Raw genomic sequence first — 27,439 nt, forward strand, 5'->3', positions numbered from 1 at the left:
CTCTGTCTTCAAGAGGCTTAACGCGCCGACATCCCAAAGCTCTGTTTTTGAAAGGTTGTTAAAGCCTAAGAAACAAAACAACACAACTATCTCTCCTCTGCGACGATCAGCTTCAGAAAGATTTGAAGATAATGGTAAGCCTTTTGGAAAGAGGAAGACAACACCAAAGGAAGAAAAGCTCGATGAGTTAGGAGAAAAAGACGACGCTCGAAGCTTGATTCCTTCAAGGATGAAGCGCCAGGCAATCCTAGAGGTCGACACAAAAGGACCACTGAAGGTAAGGAGGCGCATCATCGTCCACACTGGCAAATCTTCATGCCAACAAACTCAAGATAACGGCACTGCAGAGGAGATCCAAGATGTTTTCTACATCACGGTTCAAGAAGGTAAAGAAGACGAAAGCCCGAGGAAATACTCAGAGTCCCTACTCTCCGACGCTGATTCGAGCGGCAGTACAACCATGCAAGTCATGACCACTGGAGCAACTTCAATCGAGGAGCAGTTAGCTCAAATGAATGAAGCAATCGCAAAGCTCACACGGACTGTGGAAGAGAAGGACTTGCAGATTGCCGCACTTGTCAACCAACTAGATACGCTGCCCGACGTGAAAGTCGACCCAAATATTGGCCTATTAAAGAAAGAAGGCGACGAAGAAGAGGAGCCACCAGCGGAGAAAGTTGAAGAGAAGCCGAAGCTAGATCAAGCAACGGCATTCATGGGATCTCTCTCTATCCAGCAGCTACAGGAGATGATCGCAAACACTATCAAGACACAGTACGAAGGAAGCTCGCATGACTCCGTACTGTACTTAAAGCCTTACTCCAAGAAGATTGATGCTTTGAAGATGCCAAGGGGTTATCAGCCCCCAAAATTCATGCAGTTCGATGGAAAAGGCAACCCGAAGCAACATGTCGCCCATTTCGTTGAAACTTGCAACAATGCTGGGACAGAGGGAGACTACCTCGTCAAACAGTTCGTGCGTTCGCTGAAAAGTAACGCTTTTGACTGGTACACTGACCTCGAACCTGAGTCTATCAACAGTTGGGACCAGCTAGAAAGGGAATTCCTCAACCGTTTCTACAGCACTCGTCGTACTGTAAGCATGCTAGAGCTGACCAGTACGAAACAGTGGAAAGAGGAACCTGTCGTCGACTACATAAATAGATGGCGTTCTTTAAGTCTGGATTGCAAAGATCGGCTTTCTGAAACCTCTGCCATTGAGATGTGCGTTCAAGGCATGCAGTGGGGACTACACTACATCCTTCAAGGCATCAAACCACGAACATTTGAGGAGTTAGCCACCCGCGCCCATGATATGGAGTTAAGCATCACCCGTCATGGGAAGAAAGAACAGATCGCCGACTACAAGAATGACAAAGTTTTGGGGCCAAAGGTGGATAAGGTTGCGTGGAAACCCACCAAGGAAGCAATGACGGTCAACACAACTCCAGTCAAAATCCATACACGAGGCAAGGCGATTCAAACCGAAGCTTTTCGTGATCAAGAGATACGTAGACGCACTTTGAAGGAGCTTGAGAAGAAGACTTATCCATTCCCCGACTCTGACGTGGTTGCCATGTTGAAAGACTTGCTTGACAAAAAGGTGATCGACCTACCTGAGTGCAAACGGCCGGAAGATATGAACCGTACTGACAGTCCAAGGTACTGTAAATTCCACCGCTTCATTGGTCATCCGACGGAAAAGTGCTTTGTGCTAAAAGATCTCATCATGAAGTTGGCTCAGAAAGGGATCATCGAGCTAGATCTTAATGATGTGGTGAAATCAAACTATACCACCGTCACTTCTGGCTCTTTGAACTCAAAATCTTCACCTCAACCGCTGGGGGCATGCTCCAAAACCATGACAGTCAAGTCAAGTGAAGTTGAAGGATGGACTTATGTCACTCCAAAGAAAATGCACAAGAAACATAGGTCACCTCCACAAGTTCACCAATCGGAAAGGGGGCAAAGCAGCTACCGTCAACCTTCAAAGCTACATGAAAATGTTGAGGATGATGAAATTATGACACAAAGATCGTCCGTTGCCATTACGATGCGCGATTTCTTCCCAGAAGACTTCTTCAATCACTCAGTCAAGACTCCTTGCTATGAAGATTGCAAGGAATGCCTCTCTAAGATCGTTTGACAAAATCATCATCAAAACCATCACTCATTTGAACTACGTTATGACTTGATCTCTTCTTTGGAAGAGTACGTAGGCAACTTGAAACTTCAAAACTTCAAGTACAGTCACATCAAAATAAATAAATAAATAAATGTTTCATTAAAGAAAGTCAATTTTATTACAAAAGAAAAGAAAAGAAAAAAAAAAAAAAATTACATATGTTACTATGTATTAGAAAAAAAATATATATATTCTCTACTATAAAAAAAAAAAAAAAAAAAAAAAAAAAAAAAAGAGAAAGCAAAATGTCGACAAGCCCAAAATGGTGGGCTGGATTGTTGTGTTGAGGACGAAGGCCCATATACCCAAATGCCAGGCCCATCTTTTCTCAAACACACAATTGTTTTGAGCTTGCTGTGCAAGGAGCTCTGCATCTTCTCCCGCCAGGCCCGGGCCCGGCTCTCAAAGCCCAATCTGCGTGTCCTCCAGTCCTCCCCCTCTTTCTCTCTCTAAAAAAAAAAAAACCACTTCCTCCGTCCCCCAAATTCAACCCCTTTCTTTCTCTAGAGAGAGCTAGTGGTGCAGAAGGATAAGAACGAACCAAAGCAAGAGAAAAGAAAGTCCCAAAATTGAATGAGTCTTTGTTTGAGAAAGGCATGAAACTACTGCTATGGAGGTGGATGAGATACAAGCCAGCAACAAGTTCCCAAAAATCGGAAACGGCAGCAGCAGAGATCACAAGCCATCACCCGATGGCGACGTCCTCTGTCCTAAAACCCTAACCCCCAAAGAAGCCTCCGCTACAATGGCGACCATGCTCAAACTTCCAGCCGCCAGTTGTGCGATTCTTCCTCCTCAGCAGCTGAAGCGGGCGTTCTGGGCTGGAGCTGCAACCACCAGATTGGATGCGGCTACCGTCTTCACTGCTCGGAGGCAAACACTTTCATTGTCGTCGCCGTCGCAGCACCAGCAACAGCCACCGCGAAGGCGGAGGAGAAGAAGAGTATCAGGTCGGCGGAGGCAGCCATGGAAGTGGGATTTACAACAAGGAGAATCAGGAGATGCTTCCCAGCTACGATTTCCAGCCGATTCGCCCCGTCGTCGGTGCTTCTTCTCTGTCGCCGAGTTTCGATGCCGCGCCCAATCTTGGAGGAGGAGGACCAACCATGGCTTGGGACTCCGGCGAGTCCAAGTCGAACACTGCATCTCCAATTAGAAATTATGGGTCAATGGATTCCCTTGAACCTGCAAAACTTGTTTTAGAGAAGAACCGCAATGTCGTAATTCTGTCGGAGATTGGCCAGACCATGAAGAAGCATGCTGATAATTTGCTACATGTGCTGGAAGGTGTTAGTGCACGACTAACACAACTAGAGAGCAGAAGCCGCAATCTTGAGGATTCTGTCAATGATTTGAAGGGTATTCTTAGAGATGTGCAAACAGATGTTAAGGATTTGAAGGACGCGCAAGAAATGGTAGAACTGAATCTTGCAAGGATACAAGTATCAAATACAAAAATAGACCCTCAACTGGAACCTCAGAATGCTGGACAACGACATACTGAGCAGACAGCCGCCTCTGCTCCTCAACATTCTCAGCAACAAATTCACACCGACCCCACAAACCTGGTCCTTGAGCTTGCTCATTCCTCTTCTCCACAATGGGAGACGTTTGCCGTCTTCTCCGTCTTTGCCGCTGTCAACTCCTCCCGCGGAGTGTTCAGCTTCCTGCAGCCTCTTGGGTGTCTAAAGAAGTTTTTCGACATCTCTCTTTCTCTCTTCAGAGATGCAACGGAGAAGAAACCATCATCCTCCATGTTTGAACAAGTGGAGAAGAAGAACCCAACATGCCCAGCTATGGTCCCAAACTTCTGTCGGTCGACGGGCCATGGTCGTCTTCAAAAGCTTTTTGGTGTTCTTCATTGAGACAGAAACCCGAAGAAAAGCCCAGCCAAAGAAGAATGGGCGCTAGTGGTTGCTGACCAAGTTTCATTCGAATTCCAGTTTAAATTAAAAAAAAAAAAAAAGGGGCTCCAACAAACAAAGATGATTCGTGATGTTAGTCGAAGACCCTTCTGCCGCATCTCAGCCTGCAGCATATGGACAAGGATTTCTGATCCACTAGCGACAAATCCACCAAACCCCGAGCCGTCTCCGTCTTCGTTGAGCTCTTCGTCCATGCTCTCCATTCTGCCCATCTACCCAGTAAGATCTTCATGCTGCTGTATGGGCAGTTTGTCTCTCTATGAGGTTGAGCAGCGCGGCCTTCTCCCTTCGATCATCGACCTCCGCCATGGCTGCTGCCTTTGAATGTGATCAACAAAACCAAAGTTTGTCAACTCACACCCAAAGACCTCATCCATCTTCTTGCCTCTGCTGCTGCATTTGAATTGGAGAAGAACTTCAACGACCGCTGTCAAACGACTAGCCGATCGTGAAGCTCGACGCTTTGCACTACCTCCAAGCTCGACTCCAGCTCTCTGTCCGTCTTCGTCCTCCTCTGCGAGCCCTCTCCTTCTACCGATCAGCTTCAGCAGCACGGACACCCCTTCCTTCTCCGTCTTCTCTCGAACTCGGCCTGGGTTTTCACCCACAAACCTAGCCTTGCAGAGCACCATATATATATATATATATATATATAAAAATAAAAAAAAAATGATGCATGCTACTATTAGCAAGTCAAAAGAAAAAGGGAAAAGAAGACTAATGATGAAAGACATAAAAAAATTATAAAGAAAGGTAATGGTGGAATCCATCAGCCCATTTTGAAAAGAAGAGTAAAAAATTAAAAAGGAAAAAAATATAATAAAAACAATGATGGTGCTTCTGGAACCATGTGCAAAAAGAAAAGAAATATATATATAATAAAAAGAAAGAAAAAAACAATGGTGGTGCTTCTGGCACCATCTGAAATATATATATATATATATATAAATGAATGGTGGATCAGTGCCACCGAAAGCAAAGAAAAGCAAAAAAAAAAAAAAATAATAATAATAATAATAAATAATAAAATAAAATAAAAAGGAATGATGATGGACGGTGATGTATATGTTTTATCTGTATTTAGCACAATACACTGAATAAAATAAAGCATGTCCATTAATCTCCAAGAAATTACAAGTGTGTACAAAAAAAAAAAAAAAAAAAAAAAAAAAAAAAGATGGAGCTTTCACAAAGGATGTTCACGTGAAGCCCCATTACTTGGCAAAACTCTAGAAGCGGAAGGCATCGGAGCAGAAGGCATTGAAGCTAGAGCATTCCAGGCCTCAATACTGGGTGGAACGCTAGATGACCCAGGAAAAATGTGCCTCTGGAGATAAGCCGCAAGCTTTTGACGGTCACTTTGAATCCGACCTTCAGATTCTTGCAGCTCATCAAGCTTCCTCTTCATGCCCGACGAATAGTTATTTGCAAGCACGTGCAAACTTCTATTCTCGTACTTAAGCTGTTTGATCTCCTGCTTAAGATTTTCCACCTCTGCCATCAATGATTCCACCTGACGGGACCGAGTAAGCAGGCGTTGGCCCATGTTGGACACAGAGCTCGCACACTGAACACTAAGAGCAAGGGACTCTTGAACGGCCAACTCATCGGACCGTCCTGACAGCAGCCTACTATCTTTTGGAGTGAGGAGGTTCCTAGCTACTATTGTAGCTGTTGTGGCGTCCTGCATCACGGAGTCTTCACCTGTAAGAGGACCGTTAGAAGATAAGAAAGAAGGGCGCCATACGTTACCTTGACGCGGCGCGCCCGTATCACTGTTGAGACTCAAGTCTAAGCTAAGGTTCGATGGGTTTGCCATTTTTCAAAAGTGTTCAAAGAGAAGGGGTGGATGAAGTTAAATTTCAAAGGGCCGAAGACGATTTTCACAAACGGGCGATCTTCAAAGTGTGCATGTTGGAGGTGATCGATACCTCTATAAAAAGCCAAGCGACACGACCACCGATTCAAAAATCCGGATTTTCCTGCGTGAAGTTCGGCGACGCGTTCGCGGCTTTTCAGAAAACGCGTTCAACTTTGTCAAAAGATATCCGACAAAGTCGAAAACACGTGGAGGCCATCATCGCAACTACACGTCTTTAGCCGACAAGCGCAAAGTTCAGCAACGCTTTCTCTGCTTTTCAGAAAACGCGTGCAACTTTGTCAAAAGTGGCGCTCGTTCAGAAATCGAAGAGGCGTCGTTCAGAAATCGAAGAGGCGTCGTTCAGATATTGAAGAGACGTTTGTCGACAAGTGTAAAAGAACAAGACCACCACTCGCTATTAAGAAATCCCTATATATGTCGACCTTCGTCTCTTATGGCAAGGCAGACCTGAAGAAAATGCCCAACTCTTCCTCACCTCTGAGGGTGCACTCCCAGCAAAGCCTCTCGAAATACTCAATTTGTTCTTCTTCCCCAAAGAAGATACCAGATACCTGGAGTACAGATGAGCCAGGAGGAGATGGTAGATCGAAGCATGTGGAGACAAGCACAACAAATATATGTGCCGATTCATTCGCTGCTTCTTCAAAAGCAAAAGTATCCCATATCATCAAGGGCGAAAGCAAAAGTATCTCATATCATGCTTTTTCCCTGTCTTTTCCTTTGCCCTTGTTCTCACCTGCCAGGACAAGGACAGAGAAAGCAATATGTCGGAACCTCCACTCAAACTTGCGCTGCCACCAAGAAGTGATGGTCCATTCAAATGCAAGGTTTGCATTCAACTCCTGCATCAGAGGACAAATACTACAAGAGAAGATGCCAAACCTGCATAAGGAAATACCACTTCTGCAAAGGGAGCAAGTAAGGCAAGTGAAAATGATATATCGAAGCATGTGGAGACAAGCACAACAAATATATGTGCTGATTCATTCGCTGCTTCTTTGAAAGCAAAGGTATCTCATATCATGCTTTTTCCCTGTCTTTTTCTTTGTCCTTGTTCTTACTCGCATGGCAAAGTGAAAGAAGCAATCAGCCGGCACTTGGAGTCAGTCTTCTGATCTGGAACCGACTGCCTGGAATCTATTCCCTGGTTGCTTACCTAGCGTTGCTCTCGAGTAGTCATCTTCAACGGTTGATACACTTCCAGAGAAGGGACCACTTCTGCAAAGGGGAACAAGTAAGGCAAGTGAAAATGATACATTGAGGCATGTGGAGACAAGCAACAACTGCATATGCTGAGCTATCCTCTAACCCTCTTCAATACGAATTGGAGAGATTGAACAAAGAAACAGATAAAAGGAGTAAGCTCAGACCTTCAGGGGAGACCAAAAGAATCCTGCTGCCCAGTTCAAGAGTAGCACAAAGGAAAATCAACGATTGGAGGAAACCAGAAAATCTTCCAGTCGAACTCAAGATCAAGCCTCGATGGCCCTTGAAGAAATCTCCAGCCCAGTTCAAGGTTAAGCCTGTGGAAAATCAACGATTGGGGGAAATCAGAAAATCTTCCAGTCGAACTCAAGATCAAGCCTCGATGGCCCTTGAAGAAATTTCCAGCCCAATTCAAGATCAAGCCCCGACGGCCCTTGGGTTGATATCTACATTAAGGGACTTCAAAACGCATCTTCTACACGTGACAAGCACATGTCTACGACGCGCCTTGAAGTGGGGGCATTTGTGGACATCGAAATTTCGGTGAAGGGAATGTTGACCAATAATTAAAATTTCAACGCTCACGTGTCACATAAATTTTACATGTAGCGTATGACTCAACGAAAAATTGAAATAAATTGGAAAAGTCATCAAATAGGACACGTGTCATTACCTGGCAGAAATGATTTATTTCATCTGATTATTTAAATCCAAAAATCAAGTTTTGGAATTCTATAAATAGGAAGCCAAGACATTCATTTTAGGAAAAAGAAAAAAGAAAGGAAGAAAGAAAGAAGGAAATTTACATCACACCAAAACCTTGAAGCTTTGAAAGTTGAAACTCTAAAGCTCTCAAGCAAATCCCGAAGGATCAAGAAAACACTTTTCGTTCTTCGTCAAAATCCTCCAAAGATCAAGCCCCAACGGCCCTTGAAGAACTTCCACCGACTCAAGATCAAGCCCCGACGGCCCCTTGAAGAAAGTGTTCATCGTTCATCATCCGTTCATCCTAAGGTCAAGCCCCAACGGCCCTTGAAGAACTTCCACCGACTCAAGATCAAGCCCCGACGGCCCCTTGAAGAAGGTGTTCATCGTTCATCATCCGTTCATCCTAAGATCAAGCCCCAACGACCATTTGGATCAACAACCTCAACAAATCCATACATCCAATCGTTCTTCAAGATTAAGCCCAAAAGCCCTTGAAGATCCGCTTATCCATCAACATTCAAGATCAAGCCCAAAAGCCCTTGAAGAAATCCATACACCCAGTCTTCAAGATCAAGCCCAAAAGCCCTCGAAGATCTGTTCATCAACTGTTCATCCTTAGATCAAGCCCCGACGGCCCTTTGGATCAACAACTCATCCACAAACCTACACCCTACGAAGATAGAATCAGATGATCAAATTACAAAGAGATTGTAACCCCAAAATCATTAACACAAAAATATATTTTGTACACGGTATTCTTGTTTCTTGTTTCAGGAATTTTTCGTGTTTACACGTTTGTTTTAAAAAAAAACCAACTAATGTACCTTTGTTTGACACCGATTGAACTTTAATTAATCAAGGGCAAATTACGGTTTGATCCCTTGAATTATCACCTCAGTTAAAATTGATCACCTGAACTTTTTTTTTTATATATAAATTTACTCCCTAAACTATTTAAAATCAGTCAATTAACCCATTGCTTTTAGATTGCGGAATCAATTCCGTCAAATTTAAGGGTAAATTAGTCACTTCATCATTAATTGTTACTTGTCAACTATAACCACCAATAAAATTTTGACAAATGGGCCCAAAATAATTCAAAAATATATAGCATAATGAGAAAACATAAAAAAAATCAAACGTTTACATAACGGACCATCTCACATTGTGATTACACATTACTTTATTTTCACATGTTATAATTACATTGTTGGTTATAGTTGCTAAGTAAGAATTGATGAAGGAAATACTACTTTTCCTTCGAATTTGATGAAAAAGTGGATGAAATCTACCAACAAGAGGTCAATTGGCTTATTTCAAATAGTTCAAGAGATTAATTTACTAAAAAAATAATTCAATTAGTCAATTTCAACTGAAGTAATAATTCAAAATGTCAAATGACAATTACTCATTAATTGAGGCCAATATTTATTTATAACACAAAATTTGCAAAATATCATCATTTAGTCCGGATTAATTATTATTTATTTACAATCTCCATAAAATAATACAACCATATCCCTCGCTCCATCCAAAAAGCAAACCTCTATTTATTGGAGTTCGAATTTACTAGATATACTGCAGGTAAACACCAACGACCAAGGGAGAGAGAGAATTTACCTACTTCAATATTTTTTTTTTATCTTTTACCCCCTGCTATTTGTCAAATTTACGAAAAGCCGCCATAACTGAGTTGTTGAGGAAGCCTCAACCGGACATCAGAAGCCGACGATCGCACGGCCAGGCCGTGCCAGCAAATACCACCCTTGCACGTCTCATGAGCAACTGGAGGATTGTTGTCGCCGGGAACTGCATACGTGGGTTTGCGGGAGACGTCCCACGTCAGAGTCAGGAACAGAATAAGGCACACCACGGCGGTGGAGAGGATTAACACAAAGGCACCGCCGAAGCTCTGCCCAATCGCCACCCCGTACCCCTTGATCGCCACAATGACTGCCACATAAATCATCGTCAAGTTCCTAACCACCGCGTCGGAAACCGCCATCTGCTGGGTCTGGGTGGGGCTTTGAGAATTTGAGAGACACCGATCAACTTTGCTCTTTGACCTCTCTTTGGCAAGTCTAGGGTGGCGTGCCGGCTATTTAAAAGAAAATTAAAGGGGCCCACAATTATGTGATTTTATCAAAAGGTTGCTTCTATTAACCGCAAATCTGGACAAGTTAGAACGAAAATTGCTAAATATCATTATCGCGTGTACAGGCCAATTGATCAAAACATTGCACTTTAGTATTAGTTAGTGGTCTCGGCTTAGTGAGTATTTACTTTCGTTATGAACTGTTGACCGTCTTAATACTCAAACTCAATTATTATTTATTGAGAAATAATAACCAGTCACATACAATTGTATGTCAAGTTAATTAAATAGAACATTGCATCGCCTTCTAAACCTCATTACTCTTGTTAAGAATTAAGAATCAGTTGTTATTAAATATGTCATATTAATTAATTAAAATATTACGCTGCCTTTTAATGTGACATTCCACATCGCCCAGGGGAGTGATCCTTAAATATATATTCTCATCTTTACCTAGCACGAGGCCTTTTAGGAGCTCACTGACTTCGGGTTCCGTGGGAACTCCGAAGTTAAGCGAGAAGGGGGCTAGAGCAATCCCATAATGGGTGACCCACTGGGAAGTTGCTCGTGAGTTCCCAAAAACAAAACCGTGAGGGAATGGTAAGCCCAAAGCGGACAATATCGTGCTACGGTGGTGGAGCGGGCCCGGGAAGTGGTCCTCCCCCCCGGGCCGGGATGTGACAAATTGGTATCAGAGCCTAACCCTGGTCGCGTGTGTGCCGACGAGGACGTCAGGCCTCTAAGGGGGGTGGATTGTGACATCCCACATCGCACAGGGGAGTGATCCTTAAATATATATTCTCATCCTTACCTAGCACGAGGCCTTTTGGGAGCTCACTGGCTTCGGGTTCCGTGGGAACTCCGAAGTTAAGCGAGAAGGGTGCTAGAGCAATCCCATGATGGGTGACCCACTGGGAAGTTGCTCGTGAGTTCCCAAAAACAAAACCGTGAGGGAATGGTAAGCCCAAAGTGGACAATATCGTGCTACGGTGGTGGAGCGGGCCTGAGAAGTGGTCCCCCTGGGCCGGGATGTGACATCTAACGTTTGAATTTAATCATTTATTCTGTTAATTTGAACAATTTAAAATATCAGAAAACAAAGTCTTGATGTTTCTCAGCTGCCATCTGATCTTGTTGTATTGGTGGAAAAGGCTCAATCTTGAGCTTATCTTCAGTTTCAGACGTTTCTTGCAAGGGAGAATGGAGATAATGCCCGCCAATTTTGCTGTCGCACACCCGCCGATTTTGTTTTCCATTGGATAACGCCACGTTTCCTTCTTTTTTTTTCTATCTTGACAACCTTCTACGTGGTCGCACGGGACTTGCCAAGCACACTGCCTGACAACGTCGTTGGGCTGCACTCTTTGCTGCTTTTCTTGGCCTTCAGATACAGTGATGTTGCCCTAACTGATCAGGCGAAAATACGATCTCGCATGTCCCGGTGGGCACTCATATATGATAAGTTTAAAATTAGGCTTTTATCAAAATAAAGAAAAAGGAATTATGCTACAACCATATTTGTAAAGTTTTATAGCACCATAAAAATTTCACTAGGATAATATTTGCATTTTCTCATTAAAAAATTCACATATCTCATTTCTTTTGAATAATGAATACTCACTATATAAGTTTTATGATCTTTTATTCTTATTTGAAGATCATTTCTACACAAGATTGCTTAAGCGTCACATATTCAAAAGGTTGTCTCAAATGCTGTGAATTGAAGGTTCATGATCAATGAAATGATATCAATCTCGAAAAGCATAAAAAGGTGCCCAAGATTTCAAGGATGATTTCAAATAGGTCTCAACTTTTTGTTTTGTTTTGTTTTTTTTTTGTATTGTCAAATTATAAATTTTGTTAGATTAGATGTTAGATTACCACTGACAATATTTGAACCTACGCCGTCATGCAAAGGCTCAACTCATTTCCACCACTGTGGTAAAGGGCCACTTGCAATAGGTTTCAACTTTTTAAAACATTCTAAATAGCTACCTAATGTTTTAAAAAGTAGACATTTGTTAAGTCACTAGTGACAAAGTCACTGAGATTAACTCATGATGTGGACAAATATACTAATGTTTGTTTTCACTAATTCGTCATTTATGGAACTTTAAATGCTCGAATCACTGTCTTCATAGATAATGCGACAGTGAAAACTCATTTCAATATTTTTTATGAATGCTAATGACCTAACAAATGTTAAGTCTTTAAAACCTCAAGTACTCATTTCAAAATTATGCACTTTTCACCTTTTTTTTTTTTTTTTTTTATTCTTTTTGCAAATATTAGTAGCGTAGATTGGGGAGGCCCAATCTTCTTGATTTAACACCAGACCTTCCTTTCCCTAACCCACGCCCGAACCCCCGTCGGATTATATATTTTCTACTGGGTCAAACAGACCCGATTGTAACATAAGTTGAACCTTTTTTTTTATTTCTCCACGTCAAGGACGAAACAATCTCCAATACCAGTTTGCCACGTATAACCAGCAAGCCCTACGATCATCCACGCTGGCAGCATAAGCTCTGATCTGACCCGTCAACCAAGACTGGAATTCTCAAGTCGCCGGTGGGCCCGTCCACAACGCCTTGTGTCTCCACGTCAATGAAATAGAGCAGGCCCAATAAAATCCATCCACGTATTCCCAAACAAATCAGAGAGCGTTGGTTTGTCCACGCTGGCAAAAACAAGCCAATCGCCGTTAAAACGACGCTTACCCAGTCTAAACGGCAGGAGCTCTATATAAGATCCGAAGCCGTGAGAGACGTTGGGAAAGTAGCACAAACACTGAAACAGATAAATCTCAGTGAGCGAAGTTTCTAGAACTTCTTCTTCGAAGTGTTTTCGAGTTGCAACGATGAGGAAGTGGACGATCCCTTCCGTTCTGCTTCTGCTCTGCCTTCTCTCTCTCCTCCCCGATCAAGGTACGCCTAGGGTTTCTGCAGATCTCGATTAGTTGAATTGTGCGCGATGCATTGGTAAGAGTAAATGTTTCTGAATTCGAAGTTTGTATCGGAGATTTGATGTTGATTAGGGTTTTCTGGCGATCTGTGTTTGTTCAGGTCAGAAATTACAGGCCAATGCGGAGGCTAATTCCGACGAGCTCGTAGATCCGCCGAAGGTTGAGGAGAAGATCGGCGCCGTTCCCAATGGTTTAACCACCGACTCCGACGTCGCTAAGAGGTAAGCGCTTTATCATTTTCTATATCCATGCCAATAAATCGAAGACGTATGAGTTAGTTTCTGAATAGATGTATTTCTTGCTGTCAATTTTTAGGGAGGCAGAATCAATCTCGAAGAGATCGCAGCGCAGCAACGCGCAGCATTTCGAGTTCCAGGCCGAGGTGTCTCGTCTTATGGACATTATCATCCACTCTCTGTACAGTAACAAGGACATTTTCCTAAGGGAGTTGATCTCCAATGCTTCCGATGTAAGTCGTTGACTTTAAGCTATCATGCATTGTTTTATCCTTTACCTGACATGATTTCGATTGCTAATCGTCGGAAACTTTTGTCCCGATTTCAGGCGCTTGACAAGATTAGATTCCTTGCCCTCACGGACAAGGATGTTTTGGGAGAAGGCGATAACACTAAACTTGAAATTCAGGTTAGTAGAATCCTTGCGTTACTTTAACTTTTTGAAGCATAAAACTAGATGATATGTTATTAAATTTTTTGCATTGGTTTGAAAAATGTATAGATTAAATTAGACAAGGAGAAGAGAATCCTCTCCATTCGTGATAGGGGTATCGGTATGACAAAGGAGGACTTAATCAAGAACTTGGGAACCATAGCTAAATCTGGAACTTCAGGTATATATTGGTTTTTGTTTGGAGATCAGAATTTTGTGTGGAACTAAATGTTAGTTTATATTAATTTAATTTGGTTTTGCTTTGCAGCCTTTGTGGAGAAGATGCAGACTAGTGGCGATCTCAATCTTATTGGGCAGTTTGGAGTTGGGTTCTACTCTGTGTACTTGGTTGCCGATAATGTGGAAGTCATCAGCAAACACAATGACGACAAACAGTAAGGGTTTATAATGATTTACTCTTTCACTCATTTATGCTAACAGGTTTTTTAAGGGACTGTTAATGACAACATAAATTTCTCGTGCTTCAGGCATATTTGGGAGTCAAAGGCTGATGGGTCATTCGTAGTTGCCGAGGATACAGAAAATGAGCCACTAGGACGTGGCACTGAAATTAGATTGCACCTCAGAGAGGAAGCAGGAGAGTATTTGGAAGAGAGCAAACTAAAAGTGAGTGGTTTCCCCATTTGGGAATTTTTAACCAGTGATTACCTAGTTCATTTGGGACTTTTTAACCAGTGATTACCTAGTTTTATTTCAATATTTACTCACGTTGGTTCCCCCATTTTTCGGGTTTTGAGTACAATTTATTTATCCCATTCTTATCCTATTCTATTAGAATCAGTAGTGTTCTCATTTCCATAACTTGGATGCGTTGTTCTTGTTTTTGCTTCACGGCGCAACAATCTGCCACATAAAGAAAAGAATGATACTTCTATGCATTAACTATAATGCATTAATGATGTAAAATGATGGTTCACGATAAATTATTGTTTTGTTTTTCAGGAGTTGGTGAAGAAATATTCTGAATTTATCAACTTCCCCATCCATTTGTGGGCAAGCAAAGAGGTTGATGTGGAGGTTCCTGCTGATGAGGATGAGTCCAGTGATGAAGAGGAATCATGTATGCAACCATTATTCAAACTCCTTGTAATTTATTTGAAAGCTTAGTACTTAAAGAAGAAGTTAATTCTAAATATTTGCATTAAAGTTACATATATTTTGATACCTATTCTCATGTATTGTGCCTCCCGGCACTCAACAATTGTGAACAGCTGAAAGTGAGAAAAGTGAAGAGGAAACTGAGAAAAGTGAAGATGAAGATGAAGATGCTGAGAAGAAACCAAAGACAAAGACAAAAAAAGAAACTACTTATGAATGGGAACTTCTCAATGATGTTAAAGCTATATGGTTGCGCAGCCCCAAGGAAGTGACTGATGAAGAGTACACCAAATTCTATCACTCTCTCGCCAAGGTAAGTTTCATGTATGAATCATATGATGGTTGTGTGACCATATAGAATGTTATTTTTGGAATCTAAACCACCTATTATACTGTATATTTATACTGCTCAACAGGATTTCGGTGATGAGAAGCCTTTATCGTGGAGCCACTTTACTGCTGAAGGTGATGTAGAATTCAAGGCTGTCCTATTTGTGCCTCCTAAGGCTCCTCATGATTTATACGAGAGCTATTACAATGCCAATAAGTCCAACTTGAAGTTGTATGTTCGAAGGGTTTTCATATCAGATGAATTTGATGAGCTCTTGCCAAAGTATCTAAACTTTTTGATGGTAATGCAGGATATTTTTAAGTTCTCGCAATAAGGTTTATGGGATTGGTTTTTACGTGCTTATCTAAAACTGGATTTTACATTGATGGTTTTACAAACAGGGTCTTGTTGATTCTGACACCTTGCCACTCAATGTATCACGAGAAATGCTTCAACAACACAGCAGTTTGAAGACAATCAAGAAGAAACTTATACGCAAAGCCCTTGATATGATCCGTAAACTTGCTGAGGAAGATCCTGATGAGTCCAGTGACACAGACAACAGAGGTACGGTGCTTAATATTTGCATGCAGTTTTCTTTACAGTTCTGGAAGTATTCAATCTGAACTTAGTAATTGTTATTTAGTGCATTGGTGTCATGATGACTGCAGTCTGGACTCACCTGCATTAATACCATCCCTTCAAAACTGAAAACTTGAAATATTTTTGTTGTTTTTCATTAATTGTTCACTTTTGCTTCTTGAATTTTGATGTGAAAGCAGAGGTTGAGAAAAGTGAGGATGAGGAGAAGAGAGGCCAATATACAAGATTCTGGAATGAATTCGGCAAGTCCATTAAACTTGGAATCATCGAAGATGCGGCTAACAGGAATCGTTTGGCAAAACTCCTAAGATTTGAAAGGTATTAATATTTTGTTACTATTTGCGTTTAGTTTGATTGACAGCATGGTACATCCTTATAGTTGTCTTCATGTGGTTGAATAACTACTTTGAATTCTCTGACAGCACCAAGTCAGATGGCAAATTGACTTCACTGGATCAGTACATTTCAAGGATGAAATCTGGGCAGAAGGACATATTCTACATTACTGGAGCCAGCAAGGAACAATTGGAAAAATCACCATTCCTTGAGAGGCTTAAGAAGAAAAACTTTGAGGTAAATACAAAATCTCCAATTCTTTTTGTTCTTTTCCCGCTTTTTGTCTTTTGGTTATTTTGAGTCACAAGGGAGGCCTGTTTTTGTCTGTCTATTTACCTTTTCACACGTATTGTTGCAGGTTATTTTCTTCACAGATCCAGTTGATGAATATCTGATGCAGTACTTGATGGACTATGAAGACAAGAAATTCCAGAACGTGTCAAAGGAGGGTTTGAAACTCGGCAAAGACTCAAAGGACAAGGAACTCAAGGAATCGTACAAGGAGCTCACTAAATGGTGGAAGAGCGCTCTTGCCAGCGATAATGTGGATGATGTTAAGCTGTCCAACCGTTTGGCTGACACCCCTTGTGTGGTTGTGACATCAAAGTATGGTTGGAGTGCAAACATGGAGAGGATCATGCAGTCTCAGACGTTATCAGATGCTAACAAGCAAGGATACATGCGTGGCAAGAGGATACTTGAGATTAACCCAAGGCATCCAATCATCAAGGAGCTCCGCGAGAGAGTAGTAAAGAACGCTGAGGTACGTCCTAAACATCTTTTATGCTCACTCCTTGAAAAATACCGTCCGTCTATTAGATAGTGTCTTAAAATAATCATCTATAGAATTGTTGACGAATGTGGTTTTGACTTGCACAAATATTCGTTTGCTCTTCAGGATGAGAGCGTGAAAAGGACAGCACAGCTTATTTACCAGACTGCACTCATGGAGAGTGGCTTCAATCTTCCAGACCCCAAGGACTTTGCTTCCCGCATCTATAGCTCGGTGAAGTCTAGCCTAAACATCAACCCTGATGTTGCAGTTGAGGAGGAAGATGATGCTGAAGAAGTTGAGACAGAAACTGCTGCAACCGAAGCTGCAACTACCCCTGAGGCTGAGGCTGAGGCTGATGCTGATTCACTTAAGGACGAGTTGTAGGTTCCCTAGAGCCTGCCTGTATGGTGGTTGAGATATGGGAAATCGAGACATTGCACTTATGTGATTCCGTGTTTGGTTAAGACATTAGGTCGAATAGATTTACTGCAATCATATAAACCAGAATTTTGTCCCCAGCATCTAGTTATTAGTTTCAGAGACTAATTAATGCCATGAAGTATTTTCTTTGCAGATGCAATGTTCGATCACCTGTTTCTGTTTCTTGTTTCTTACTCTTGCTTTCTGTTGCTTGTAAAATAGCTCTTGATTTATTAGGGAAATGGGTAAGGCCCGTAAGGTTATGGGTTCTCAATCTCACTCTCTCCAATCCGTGCTCATCATCTCTACTTTGCCTAGTACATTATTTTGAGTGTTTTATGACAAGTTTAGTTAGAAGGCTACTTGTGTAACTATGATAGTTATTACACAGGGTGTGACTTGTAGTTGAGTGGGTCAAAATACATGTAGACTTCCCGTTTAAGTGTTTGTTGCACGTCGCGGCTCGTCAGACTATCCCTGAACTATGACAGTTATCACACAGGGTGGGACTTGTAGTCGAGTGGGTCAAAATGCATGTAGATTTACCGTTTAAGTGTTTCTTGCATGTCGCGGCTCGTTAGACTATCCCTCAACTATGACAGTTATCACACAGGGTGGGACTTGTAGTCGAGTGGGTCAAAATGCATGTAGATTTACCGTTTAAGTGTTTCTTGCATGTCGTGGCTCGTCAGACTATCCCTCAACTATGACAGTTATCACACAGGGTGGGACTTGTAGTCGAGTGGGTCAAAATGCATGTACATTTCCCGTTTACGTGTTTGTTGCACGTCGTGGCTCGTCAGACCATCCCTCCTGACACAAAAATTGAGTTTTTTGGATCGTAAGAGTTAGCTATATAGGATTGAGTTTTCAAGGAAATGCCACATGACCAAATCCACCACTAGAAGTAAGTCAGTGGCTTCTTATTACTTGATAATCACTTTGTTTTTATGTTAAGTAACCTAATTTAGATAGGATCAGGTCATGTCGGTTAAAGCAGTTTGCTCTTTCTACATCCAAATTCGGGTCACCCTCTTTGGTGTTTAGATTAACTAAATCGTCCATCGCTTGTACTAAAAAGGTAACGTGCGGTAGCTCATCTTCGAATCTCATGATTCTTAAAGAGGAACAAATGGGGGCTATAGTGATGACTCAAGGGACAGAAACAGGCGACGAAGTTATTCACGAGAAATAATAATTACGCCGACCAAATTACATTACCAAAGCTTACAATTCCGGCAAAGTTGGTTTTCTTTAGCAGGTGCTGAGCTGCCTCGCCAACCAAATGTTTGGTATCCATTCCCGCCACCGCCAGGAGCTCCCCAGCCGTCGTCCCACTCCCACCTCCCGAACCCCACCCATTATTTACTGTGCTTGTAGTTGTTGTCATCCCGGACCCATTATTTGTCGTGCTTCTTGTTGGAGACGTATCTCTTGCAGATTTTTGACTGCATGCATACAGCATAGATATAAAGTTAATTAAAGTGAGGAAAACGTAAGATTATTTTCATTATACCTTGTAGTAGAAGAACAGAATGTTATGGTGTAATCAGCTCCGCTACAAGTAAACGTACTCGTGACATCGTTGTACGCGTAGCTATACGATCTCGGACACGCCGACTTAAACATCTTCGAGTACACCGACGGCCTACGTGTCCGAGAACCCCGGCATGGCTACAAAATTGCATAGTACGGTATGCCAAGATCTTGGTTCTTTTTTCATAGTTCCGAGCTCAAAACTCTCTCCCGAAATTAATATAACAGTTTCAACTCTCTCCTCTAAATAATAGTAATTTGTAAAAAAATGCATTGTCTAAAAACAAAGAAATATAATTGCTTGTAAGTTATCAAATTAAGTTTATGGATGTCAGATCCTGTCCGGATCCTTTTAATAATTATAATAATTTTAACCGTTGAATTAAATTTCAAAAATCTGAATTTATTTATTAATATAATTTGATGGAAGAGATTTGGAGATCATCTCTTTCCGTTAGCAATATTGGATGATCAACATAATACTGTGGGACCTAATAAAGCAAAAGCTTTGGAGCAATCGACATTGCTGATACGGTTCCACGTCACAGCATGCATAGTTAGGGTGGACCGCACTTCCGCCGTGGGACTCCTGTTTTAATTAACAATTTCTTTGGAGTCCGGGCCGCGTTTTTGTCAATAATGTATAAATATATATAACTGAGGAAGAGTGCACCGCAAGTCAGGATGGCCGAGTGGTCTAAGGCGCCAGACTCAAGTTCTGGTCTTCGAAAGAGGGCGTGGGTTCAAATCCCACTTCTGACAAATCAGCTTTTATTTTCTTTGAATAATTTTTTGCTTCATCGGTATCTTTCAAAATTTGGGGGCCCTCACAGACATAATTCAAAAGAATTACACGAAAGCTTATAAGTTTGGTAAGTTAATTGGGTATCTGGAACGTCAACAAAGCAAAGCAAAACACATGGAGCCTCGCTACATTGCATGCATGTGGAAAGAACTTGGTGCTTTTAGTGCAATGACGTGCCTATACTGCTTTTTGTTCAATTGCCTACAAGGATTATTGATGTGGGAGTTTTGATTTGTAGAATATATATAGCTCAAAGAGTACTTTTTCTCTGTTGAATATCGGTGGAATTAATAGGTTTGGCGTTAACACAAACTCGTGTAAAACTCTCTTGCTAGCTATAATCTTGTGTTAGTGTTTCGGGATGCATAGCGAAAACCGTTCCATAAAAGTCTTTCTGATCCTGCTAATACTTTGAATATGTACATCACACTAACAACTGGGATCTTAGCATTACAAATAGCTTATTAAGAGGAGTGACTTATTTAAAACACTGCATGTATCATAGATGATAAGTAAGAGATGGGATTGTGTTACTCAAGGCTGATGATAATCAAAACCCTAGCACACCAAACTTTCTGCTTTTGTTCTGGAAAAAAAAAGAAAAAAAAAAGGAATAAATAAAATTTGAGGTTTTGAGACTTTTGACCATGCAAAAGTGCAGAACGTCCAATAGCTTAGCTAGGTTATCCAGTTGGTGGTGGAGGGAACTCTGCACACACACACACACACATATATATATATATATATATATATGTACATATAGATTCTATACGTATGATGATGACATGCAAGAGTGGAATGTCGACGCTGCATGTTCAAAAGGTGCTCGCGAACCCTGAAACATCCCATGTGGAATATTGCCGCATGTGCAAAAATTAACCTGATCACCAGAAAGTTCTTCCCTTATCTTAATTAGAACCCTTTTATTTTGGGATGAGCGTGAAATATGTGCAGCACTGCAAGGGTACTAACTGTTAGCTAGACGATGACTGTTTAGTTTCTACTTTTCAAGCAACTTGACACATTTGCAACGCTGGTCCAATTAAGGAGGCGATCCGTTGCGAGACTGATCGATCGAAACCATGATACGGAAAAATATTTCTTTACTTCCCCCTTGTTTCTGACTTTTAGATTGCTGATCAGTCACTGTATGCTATTGCGGAGGATATAAATCTAGCAGATAGTGTATCTTTTTTTGGTACAATACTTTTTCTCTCCTCTCTTGACTTTAATTGTTCACAAATGGCTGAAGTATAAAAGGGAAAGATCGACTTGTAATAAAAGGCAGCTGACAAAGTGATGACATGTAATGTAGGTGCCATCCAATCCAACCTTTATATCAATAGTCAAACAACCCGCCCTTTAGGTATCGAACTCGTCATTTATGAAAGTCAAATCGAAAATATACAAGGGCATCGAACTCGTCATTTATGAAAATCAAACTGAAAATATACACTACGTACAAATGAAGAAGATTATTAAATACCACTAGACTGTAAGCAAGATCCTAGTTTTCTCTTAAATACCACTAGACTGTAAGCGGGGCTTCAAAAGTATGAGATTAGGTTCTGAAGTTGATTTGAGTTAAGTGCATTTCCTGGAAGTTTGTGAGTTGCGTGTTTGGCCCAGCACCACACACTTTGCATATGCTTTTGCTTCATTCATCTTGAATCGGGGAAAAAACTAGATTTGCATGTGCTTATAAGTAATTAGACTAATATTTTGATCTAACATCTCATTCATTGTGACTCCAAATTCAATTATGAGCAATCTCCTTTTTCAAATTTCACAAACCTATAATACAAACAAATTATTAGGAATAATTTTGGCAAGCAAGCAACTTGGTAGATATGGTAAAAGCATTAAGGGGTTTGCTAACTTTAAAACAAAGTTTCCCGGCTGCGTTTTGACTAATGAGTATGGTGCATTCGATGGCTTTTCATCATCTCTAAGAGCCCCAACAAGAAGTAGTAGAGTTTAGTTAAACATAATTACCATATATATGACCCATTTAAAGGGGTTCGGGCTTTACTGTTTATGGACCGAGATAGATATATAGTGTCTTCGTATTGGTTGTTTTGGAGCCACAAAAACATTTTACTTTTGTTATTAATTACATGGTCACAAAACGGTAAATATGAGATGACTATCATGTCCACTTCAAATACTTGTCATGAAACTGGTCCTGCATGAAAGATACATGTTATATACATGTATACATAAGCTAAGTTGGACCACGCACGCCAGAGTGAAATGAAATATTATTGTGTGGTGTGGCGGTAGAGTGGATAAGGCAGCCAAGCCAATGAGCCATCGTGTGTATGATGGAAGCTGCCATGCCGCAGCAGAAGCACCACCACCAAATGAAGGACGTATGTGCGCCGCTTGATACTTGACACCGACCTCCCTTGGCCACTTCGAAACCTCTAACAGCCACCACCTCTCACCACCCACCATATATACAATCTTAACCTTATTATTATCTGCTTACACACTTGACACTTACATTAAGCGATCAAATGAGCCGACTTTACAAAAAGTGAATTTGTATAATCAGACACTTGTTACAATTCAATCCACAAATTTTATTCCAAAAAATCTTTAACACACATAAGACATCAGTTATTTGAGGTCAGTTTAAGGTTGTTATACAAACAAGTAATAAACCGTCGAGAGTTCTACAATACACTTGTGTATTGGATGCACTAATGCATTAAGTGCTGTTCGACAACTAGATTTATTATTGTCATTTGACAATCTTAATTTAGTTTAGTCATTCATATTATTAACCAATAAGTTGTGTGGTATATTTTGATTATGATGAGAAAGTTGGGACACGATCAGTAACCCAGTCATCAAACCTTTGCTTCTAAGGAATATGATAACATCAAAATATTAAAACAATGATGATTCAGAGAAAGAGAGTGCTAAAATCACTTCTCAAACTCTAAATACAGAGAAAGTGATGAAGGGGTTACTTATAGAGACCTTCACTATGATTCGTGAAATTAAAGAGTAATGTTATTCATATCATGTTTTTGTATCACATCTTCATATCATCTTAGGTGGCATTTGATGTGGACAACCACTTCATTTGAATTAATTAGATTTTTAAACTTAGTTCATTATTTAATAAACTAATAATTAAGAAAAACTAGTTAATTAAATGATGATTGTGGTATACGAGGAGTCTTTCTCCCTTTATTTCCTTAGGTTTTGAAATTTTTTCAAATGAAGTGGCTGTCCACATCATATATCACATAAGGTGGTATAGAAATATGGTATAAAAATATGGTATGAATAGCATTACTCAAAATTAAAAAGCTTTGAATAAGAGTAATGATATTCATACCACATTTTTATACCACCTTAGGTAGCATCTGATGTGGACAACCACATCATTTGAAAAATTTGCAAAACCGAAGGAAATGAAGGAGACTCCTCGTATACCACAATCATCATTTAATTAACTAGTTTTTCTTAATTATTAGTTTATTAAATAATGAACTAAATTTAAAAATCTGATTAATTCAAATAATATGGTTGTCCACATCAAATGCCACCTAAAATGTTATGAAAATATGATACAAAAACATAGTATAAATAGCATTACTCGATAATAATCAAAAAGCTTTGTTTACATTATCCTCATCCCATTATTGCTTCATATAATGTCAAATTTAATTAACCCAAAAATATATAAAAAAAAAATGCTCCATGACAAAGTGACATCAAATGGAAATAATACAAGCTTAGCAAAAACAAAAACTTCATTATCTTCCTACCAAATTAGGCAGTTAATATAAAGAATTGGATGACGAAAAAAAGTCTAATAATATTTCCATAAACTAATAACCTAATAATCTAACATCCGTACAACTTGCCGCTTTGCTGATGGGTGGGTGGGCTTTTCCCATCACATGACTCCAATCCACGTAACCAAGGCCATGTATGTGGGTCCACCATCCAAAATTCACATGGCCCAAAAAGGAAAAAATAGTTGAACGGTCCATGACCCCTATATTGGGCCCATTTTGTTGGACTCACATGGGCCCACCCCCGACAAAGAGTCCGTTAGAACAAGAGCTGCCATAGCAACCCAATGACTGCGACGACGCCGACCGCACTCGTCACACGTGTTTCGAATGCGTGAAAGGAAGCAGCCGACGATGGATAGAAGTAGGAGCCCTCGTACTCCATCGTGTTGTTTATCTCCTGCGGCGAGGTTGAGGTGGTTGTCGGCGTTGCTGACGGTGTAGCTGTAGGCTGCGGCTGTGTGCTGTCCTGTGATGCTTTCTGGCTGTAAAATAAAAATGCACAATTATTTTCAGAGTCAGTACATTTACCGTTACAAAAAATAATAACCATGAAAAAGTAAATTGACCGTTGCAATAAATGATGTGACAAGTATTTAGTGCGTGTGCGCGTGTGTGATGAGTATTATTTAATAAAGGGAATCGGATCTCTAGATTCCGAACAGCATCGGGATCTGCGTTTTGCTCCGCCATTGGAGACCGCAAGTGGAATTCCAAATGGACCAGCCTGGAATTCTAAGTGCACCACTCTACCACTTTATTTGAAAAGACCGTTTTGCCCTTCAGCTGTTTAATCCAGTTTGGCCGCTGATTATTATTTGTCTATAATGAAACTGTTAAGATTTATGCAGAGAAAGGCTTTCATGAAAATAATGACGTTAAGTTTAGTTAATCAGGTAAAATGCATGATAATGCGTTGTTGGTAACATGTCAACGAAGAGTCGCCTGTTTGTTAGTGCCCACCATCGAGAGCGACAAATGACCTTTCGCATATTCCGTTAAGTTTTGGCCTTGCGTAACGAAAGAGGATCCTCTCCTGAGCTCAGGATAGGGATCCTCCTGACCGGTCCATCTGGACCGTTCAAATTTAATCCAACAGTTCCGAACAAGTAGATCTTTTAAAAGTTATAATAATTGCAACCGTTGGATTAAATTTGAACCGTCCAGATGGACCGGTCAAGAAGATCCTCTTCCCAGCGTAACGGACAAAAACTGGCACTAGAAAGTTAAAAATGTCAAAAAAAAAATCACCTTCAACGTTCCAAATGACAAGCTTTTTACGAACGAAATTGTGAGGACCAAACTACCCTTATAACGGTCGGAAAGGGAGGGAATCAGAATGTAAAGGATAATTCCGTAAATTTACCTGGTGCTGGGCGATGGGCAGAAGGTGATGGTGTAGTCGCCACCGGCACATGTGAAGGTGCTGGTCTTGTCGTCGTACGCGTAACTGTATGCGTGCGGGCACGCGCTCTTGAAAATCTGAGAGTATTTAGATGGCTTGCAAGTGTCAGGTGAACCGTACTCGCCGCTGCAACAGTACTGCGGCTGGCCGAACGCCTCGCACGCGCTCTTGCACGCGACTCCTTCAGCTCCGTCGGCGTTGGTGACCTTGAGCTCGGAAGGACAGCGGGTGTTGAGGTCGACAACGCAGCCGGTGTTCGTACAGTTGGTCCCAGTGCCGCCATTGGGGACCACCAGCATAGGGAGGTTGTACCCGTCCACGAGGCTGACGTCGAAGAAATCGAGGCCGCCGGCGCCGTCGAGTGTGAACTCAGCGAGAGTGGCCGGGGGGGCGGCACCGCTGCCCGAGCATTCTAGTTTTCCAGAGCCGCAATCGCCGGTGAGGCAAGAGAATTTGCCGGCGGAGTCGTGGGAGCAGAGGGTTCGGCCCCAGAAGCGGCCACCCCAGGATGCGGGGGCGGAGATAATTTTCGTTTCGCCCTTTGCGAGGGCGAAGCCTGTGGTCGGAAGAGGTGAGACGCCGGCGTTGGAGAGAATGCCCGGCCACACTGTGTAGTCGCACTTGTTTTGCAATGTGAATGTCCTTGAAACAACTCCTGCAAGTTAATTAGACAGAGCAAAATTAGTGCACTAATCTACACAAGATAAAACAAAACCGGACCCAGAATCTTAAAGAATGTTGGGAATTTAAGTGGGAGTAGAGATTATTACCTGATGTTAGTAGCCCGAGGATGGTTAGTAGAGAAACTAATAATGATGGTAATCGAGCCATGGACTCACAGGTGAATGTTTTCGTATGGAAGCTGGGATTTGCAGAGAGAGAGGAGAGAGAAAGGACAGAGAGCAGAGAAGAGAGGGTGTGTGAGATTTCCTGAAAAGGTGGGAGGGAAGAGTATTTATACAAGAAAGGGGAAGAGCTTGCGTCTTGCCATTCCATATTGGAAAAGGAAAAGCTCTGTTTTTCTTTTCCCTTTTCTTCTATAAGAGCAATATTGGAATAGGAAAAGCTCTGTTTTTGTTTGTTTTTTTTTTTTTTTTTCCAAGAATCAGTTGGAAAATCAATTTAAATTGGGAATGTATAATTTTTTTTATTGTCAGCTAGGAATGTTTAATTAAGAGAGTGAATATATTAAGACAGACGTTGAAAAGGGTAAGTTTTTCTCTCATGTCAAAATGGGTAACCAGTCCAAAAGATTTGATGCTTAAATTTGCCACACTTTTTTGAAATGATACATACTCTCTCGTTAAAACTTACGTCTAATTTGTTTCCCTTTTTTTTCTTTCAAGAAAGCAATTTTTACATTACTTATACTACAGTTTAGTGATATTAAGTGAGAGATCTTAGTGTAAATACATCATTGTATTGAAAAAAAATAATCTTTTACATTCATGTTTTACTCATTCTGGTATTCTGCACTTCTCCATTAATTTATGTCTATTGATTTAAAAAAATATATATATTTATTCAATGGAAATAATAGAAAGAAAGAAAAAATTCATGAAGAGAAAACGAGAATGCAAAAACCACCATCCTTATTTTACGAGTAACAACTAGACAACAACTAAAACATGTGTATGTTAACATTTGAGAACTTAGAGCTTATGGTTTATATCTTAAAAATAGTGCACAGGATAATATGGATCAATGAAAGTGAATTTTAGGTGATTGGCGTGTGTGATGAAGTCAGATATGTCAATTTTATTGCTATTAATTTCAAAGGTTGTTCTACCATACTCTTGTTGTAGAATTTCCTAGTTTCCTATATCGATAAAACTTATGCAACATGCAAAAGAGAATCTGAAAAGTACGATGAAGACAATTGATAGGTAATGAACTTACGAGACTGCAACATGGCTAGTGCAATGGCTATAAAGTATTAAAAATCCACAATAAAATGTTCATGCACACTAGATTAAGCGCAAAATCCAAATCCATGATTAATAACATAAGATGGCTACAAAACAGTATTATATTGTTTTCTACTCTTTAACTTTACTACGGGTTCATCTTCCCTCTTTCACTTGTCTGCGGGTTATAAAATACAAGTAGCAGCCTCACTCATTCATAATTTAATATGGTGCACACTCCGTCAAGAGAGAGCGACTGCCACAAGTACAACTAGCAGCCTCACTCATTCATAATTTGATATGGTGCACACTCAGTCAAATATGTAAGACCTTGGCGGTCGGCAGTCGGATAATTACTGCACGTTTCTTATGGTTAATTGATGAGGATAATTAAGGTCAACATTGTCTCACCAAACTTCCTCTTCCTCAGTTGACTAAACCCAACAACGTCGAATTGCAAGAAAGCTTCAACTTCCCTACGTTTCTTTCTTAAACAACCTATATAATCTTTGAACTACCACAATAATTTTGAAAGAAATTGATACTGTTCCCCAGAAAACCGTTGAAGAATTCAGTCATACGAGGCCTCGTGATCGGTTGGTAGGTTAGGTTTTACCATCCTTCCGCCTATTGGCCATGGTGTCAACCTCACTCAAGGCACCCATTATTCAACGCCCGAGACGGCAGACAACCACACACTTCGGCTTTTAAGCATCCCCTACTTTGATTCTTGAACAATTTTGTCCTATTTC

The 27,439-nt window shown here is 40.9% G+C and overlaps 3 protein-coding genes and 1 non-coding gene across 4 annotated transcripts; 2 read left to right on the top strand and 2 right to left on the bottom strand.

The window, feature by feature from the left end:
- Positions 1 to 9,575: 9,575 nt before the first annotated feature.
- LOC137743509 (uncharacterized) lies at positions 9,576 to 9,911 on the bottom strand. The gene has a single exon (XM_068483417.1). The coding sequence runs from the start codon at positions 9,909 to 9,911 to the stop codon at positions 9,576 to 9,578; it is 336 nt and encodes a 111-aa protein (XP_068339518.1).
- A 2,867-nt stretch (positions 9,912 to 12,778) lies between these two features.
- LOC137731538 (endoplasmin homolog) lies at positions 12,779 to 17,372 on the top strand. The gene is made up of 15 exons (XM_068470665.1): positions 12,779 to 12,928; positions 13,067 to 13,187; positions 13,282 to 13,435; positions 13,531 to 13,611; positions 13,705 to 13,816; positions 13,904 to 14,030; positions 14,124 to 14,262; positions 14,599 to 14,716; positions 14,868 to 15,067; positions 15,171 to 15,386; positions 15,487 to 15,652; positions 15,868 to 16,006; positions 16,111 to 16,261; positions 16,383 to 16,787; positions 16,923 to 17,372. The coding sequence occupies exons 1-15, from the start codon at positions 12,862 to 12,864 to the stop codon at positions 17,181 to 17,183; spliced, it is 2,457 nt and encodes an 818-aa protein (XP_068326766.1). The 5' UTR covers positions 12,779 to 12,861; the 3' UTR covers positions 17,184 to 17,372.
- Positions 17,373 to 19,433: 2,061 nt separating this feature from the next.
- Positions 19,434 to 19,517, top strand: TRNAL-CAA (transfer RNA leucine (anticodon CAA)). The gene has a single exon. It is a non-coding gene; the product is annotated as a tRNA-Leu (tRNA).
- Positions 19,518 to 23,284: 3,767 nt separating this feature from the next.
- Positions 23,285 to 25,775, bottom strand: LOC137745386 (pathogenesis-related thaumatin-like protein 3.5). The gene is made up of 3 exons (XM_068485339.1): positions 25,551 to 25,775; positions 24,742 to 25,435; positions 23,285 to 23,860 (listed from the first exon to the last, which is right to left on the bottom strand). The coding sequence occupies exons 1-3, from the start codon at positions 25,609 to 25,611 to the stop codon at positions 23,635 to 23,637; spliced, it is 981 nt and encodes a 326-aa protein (XP_068341440.1). The 5' UTR covers positions 25,612 to 25,775; the 3' UTR covers positions 23,285 to 23,634.
- Between the last annotated feature and the right edge of the window lie 1,664 nt (positions 25,776 to 27,439).

The sequence above is a fragment of the Pyrus communis genome, chromosome 1, assembly GCF_963583255.1.
Source record: "Pyrus communis chromosome 1, drPyrComm1.1, whole genome shotgun sequence".
Taxonomy (NCBI): Eukaryota; Viridiplantae; Streptophyta; class Magnoliopsida; order Rosales; family Rosaceae; genus Pyrus; species Pyrus communis.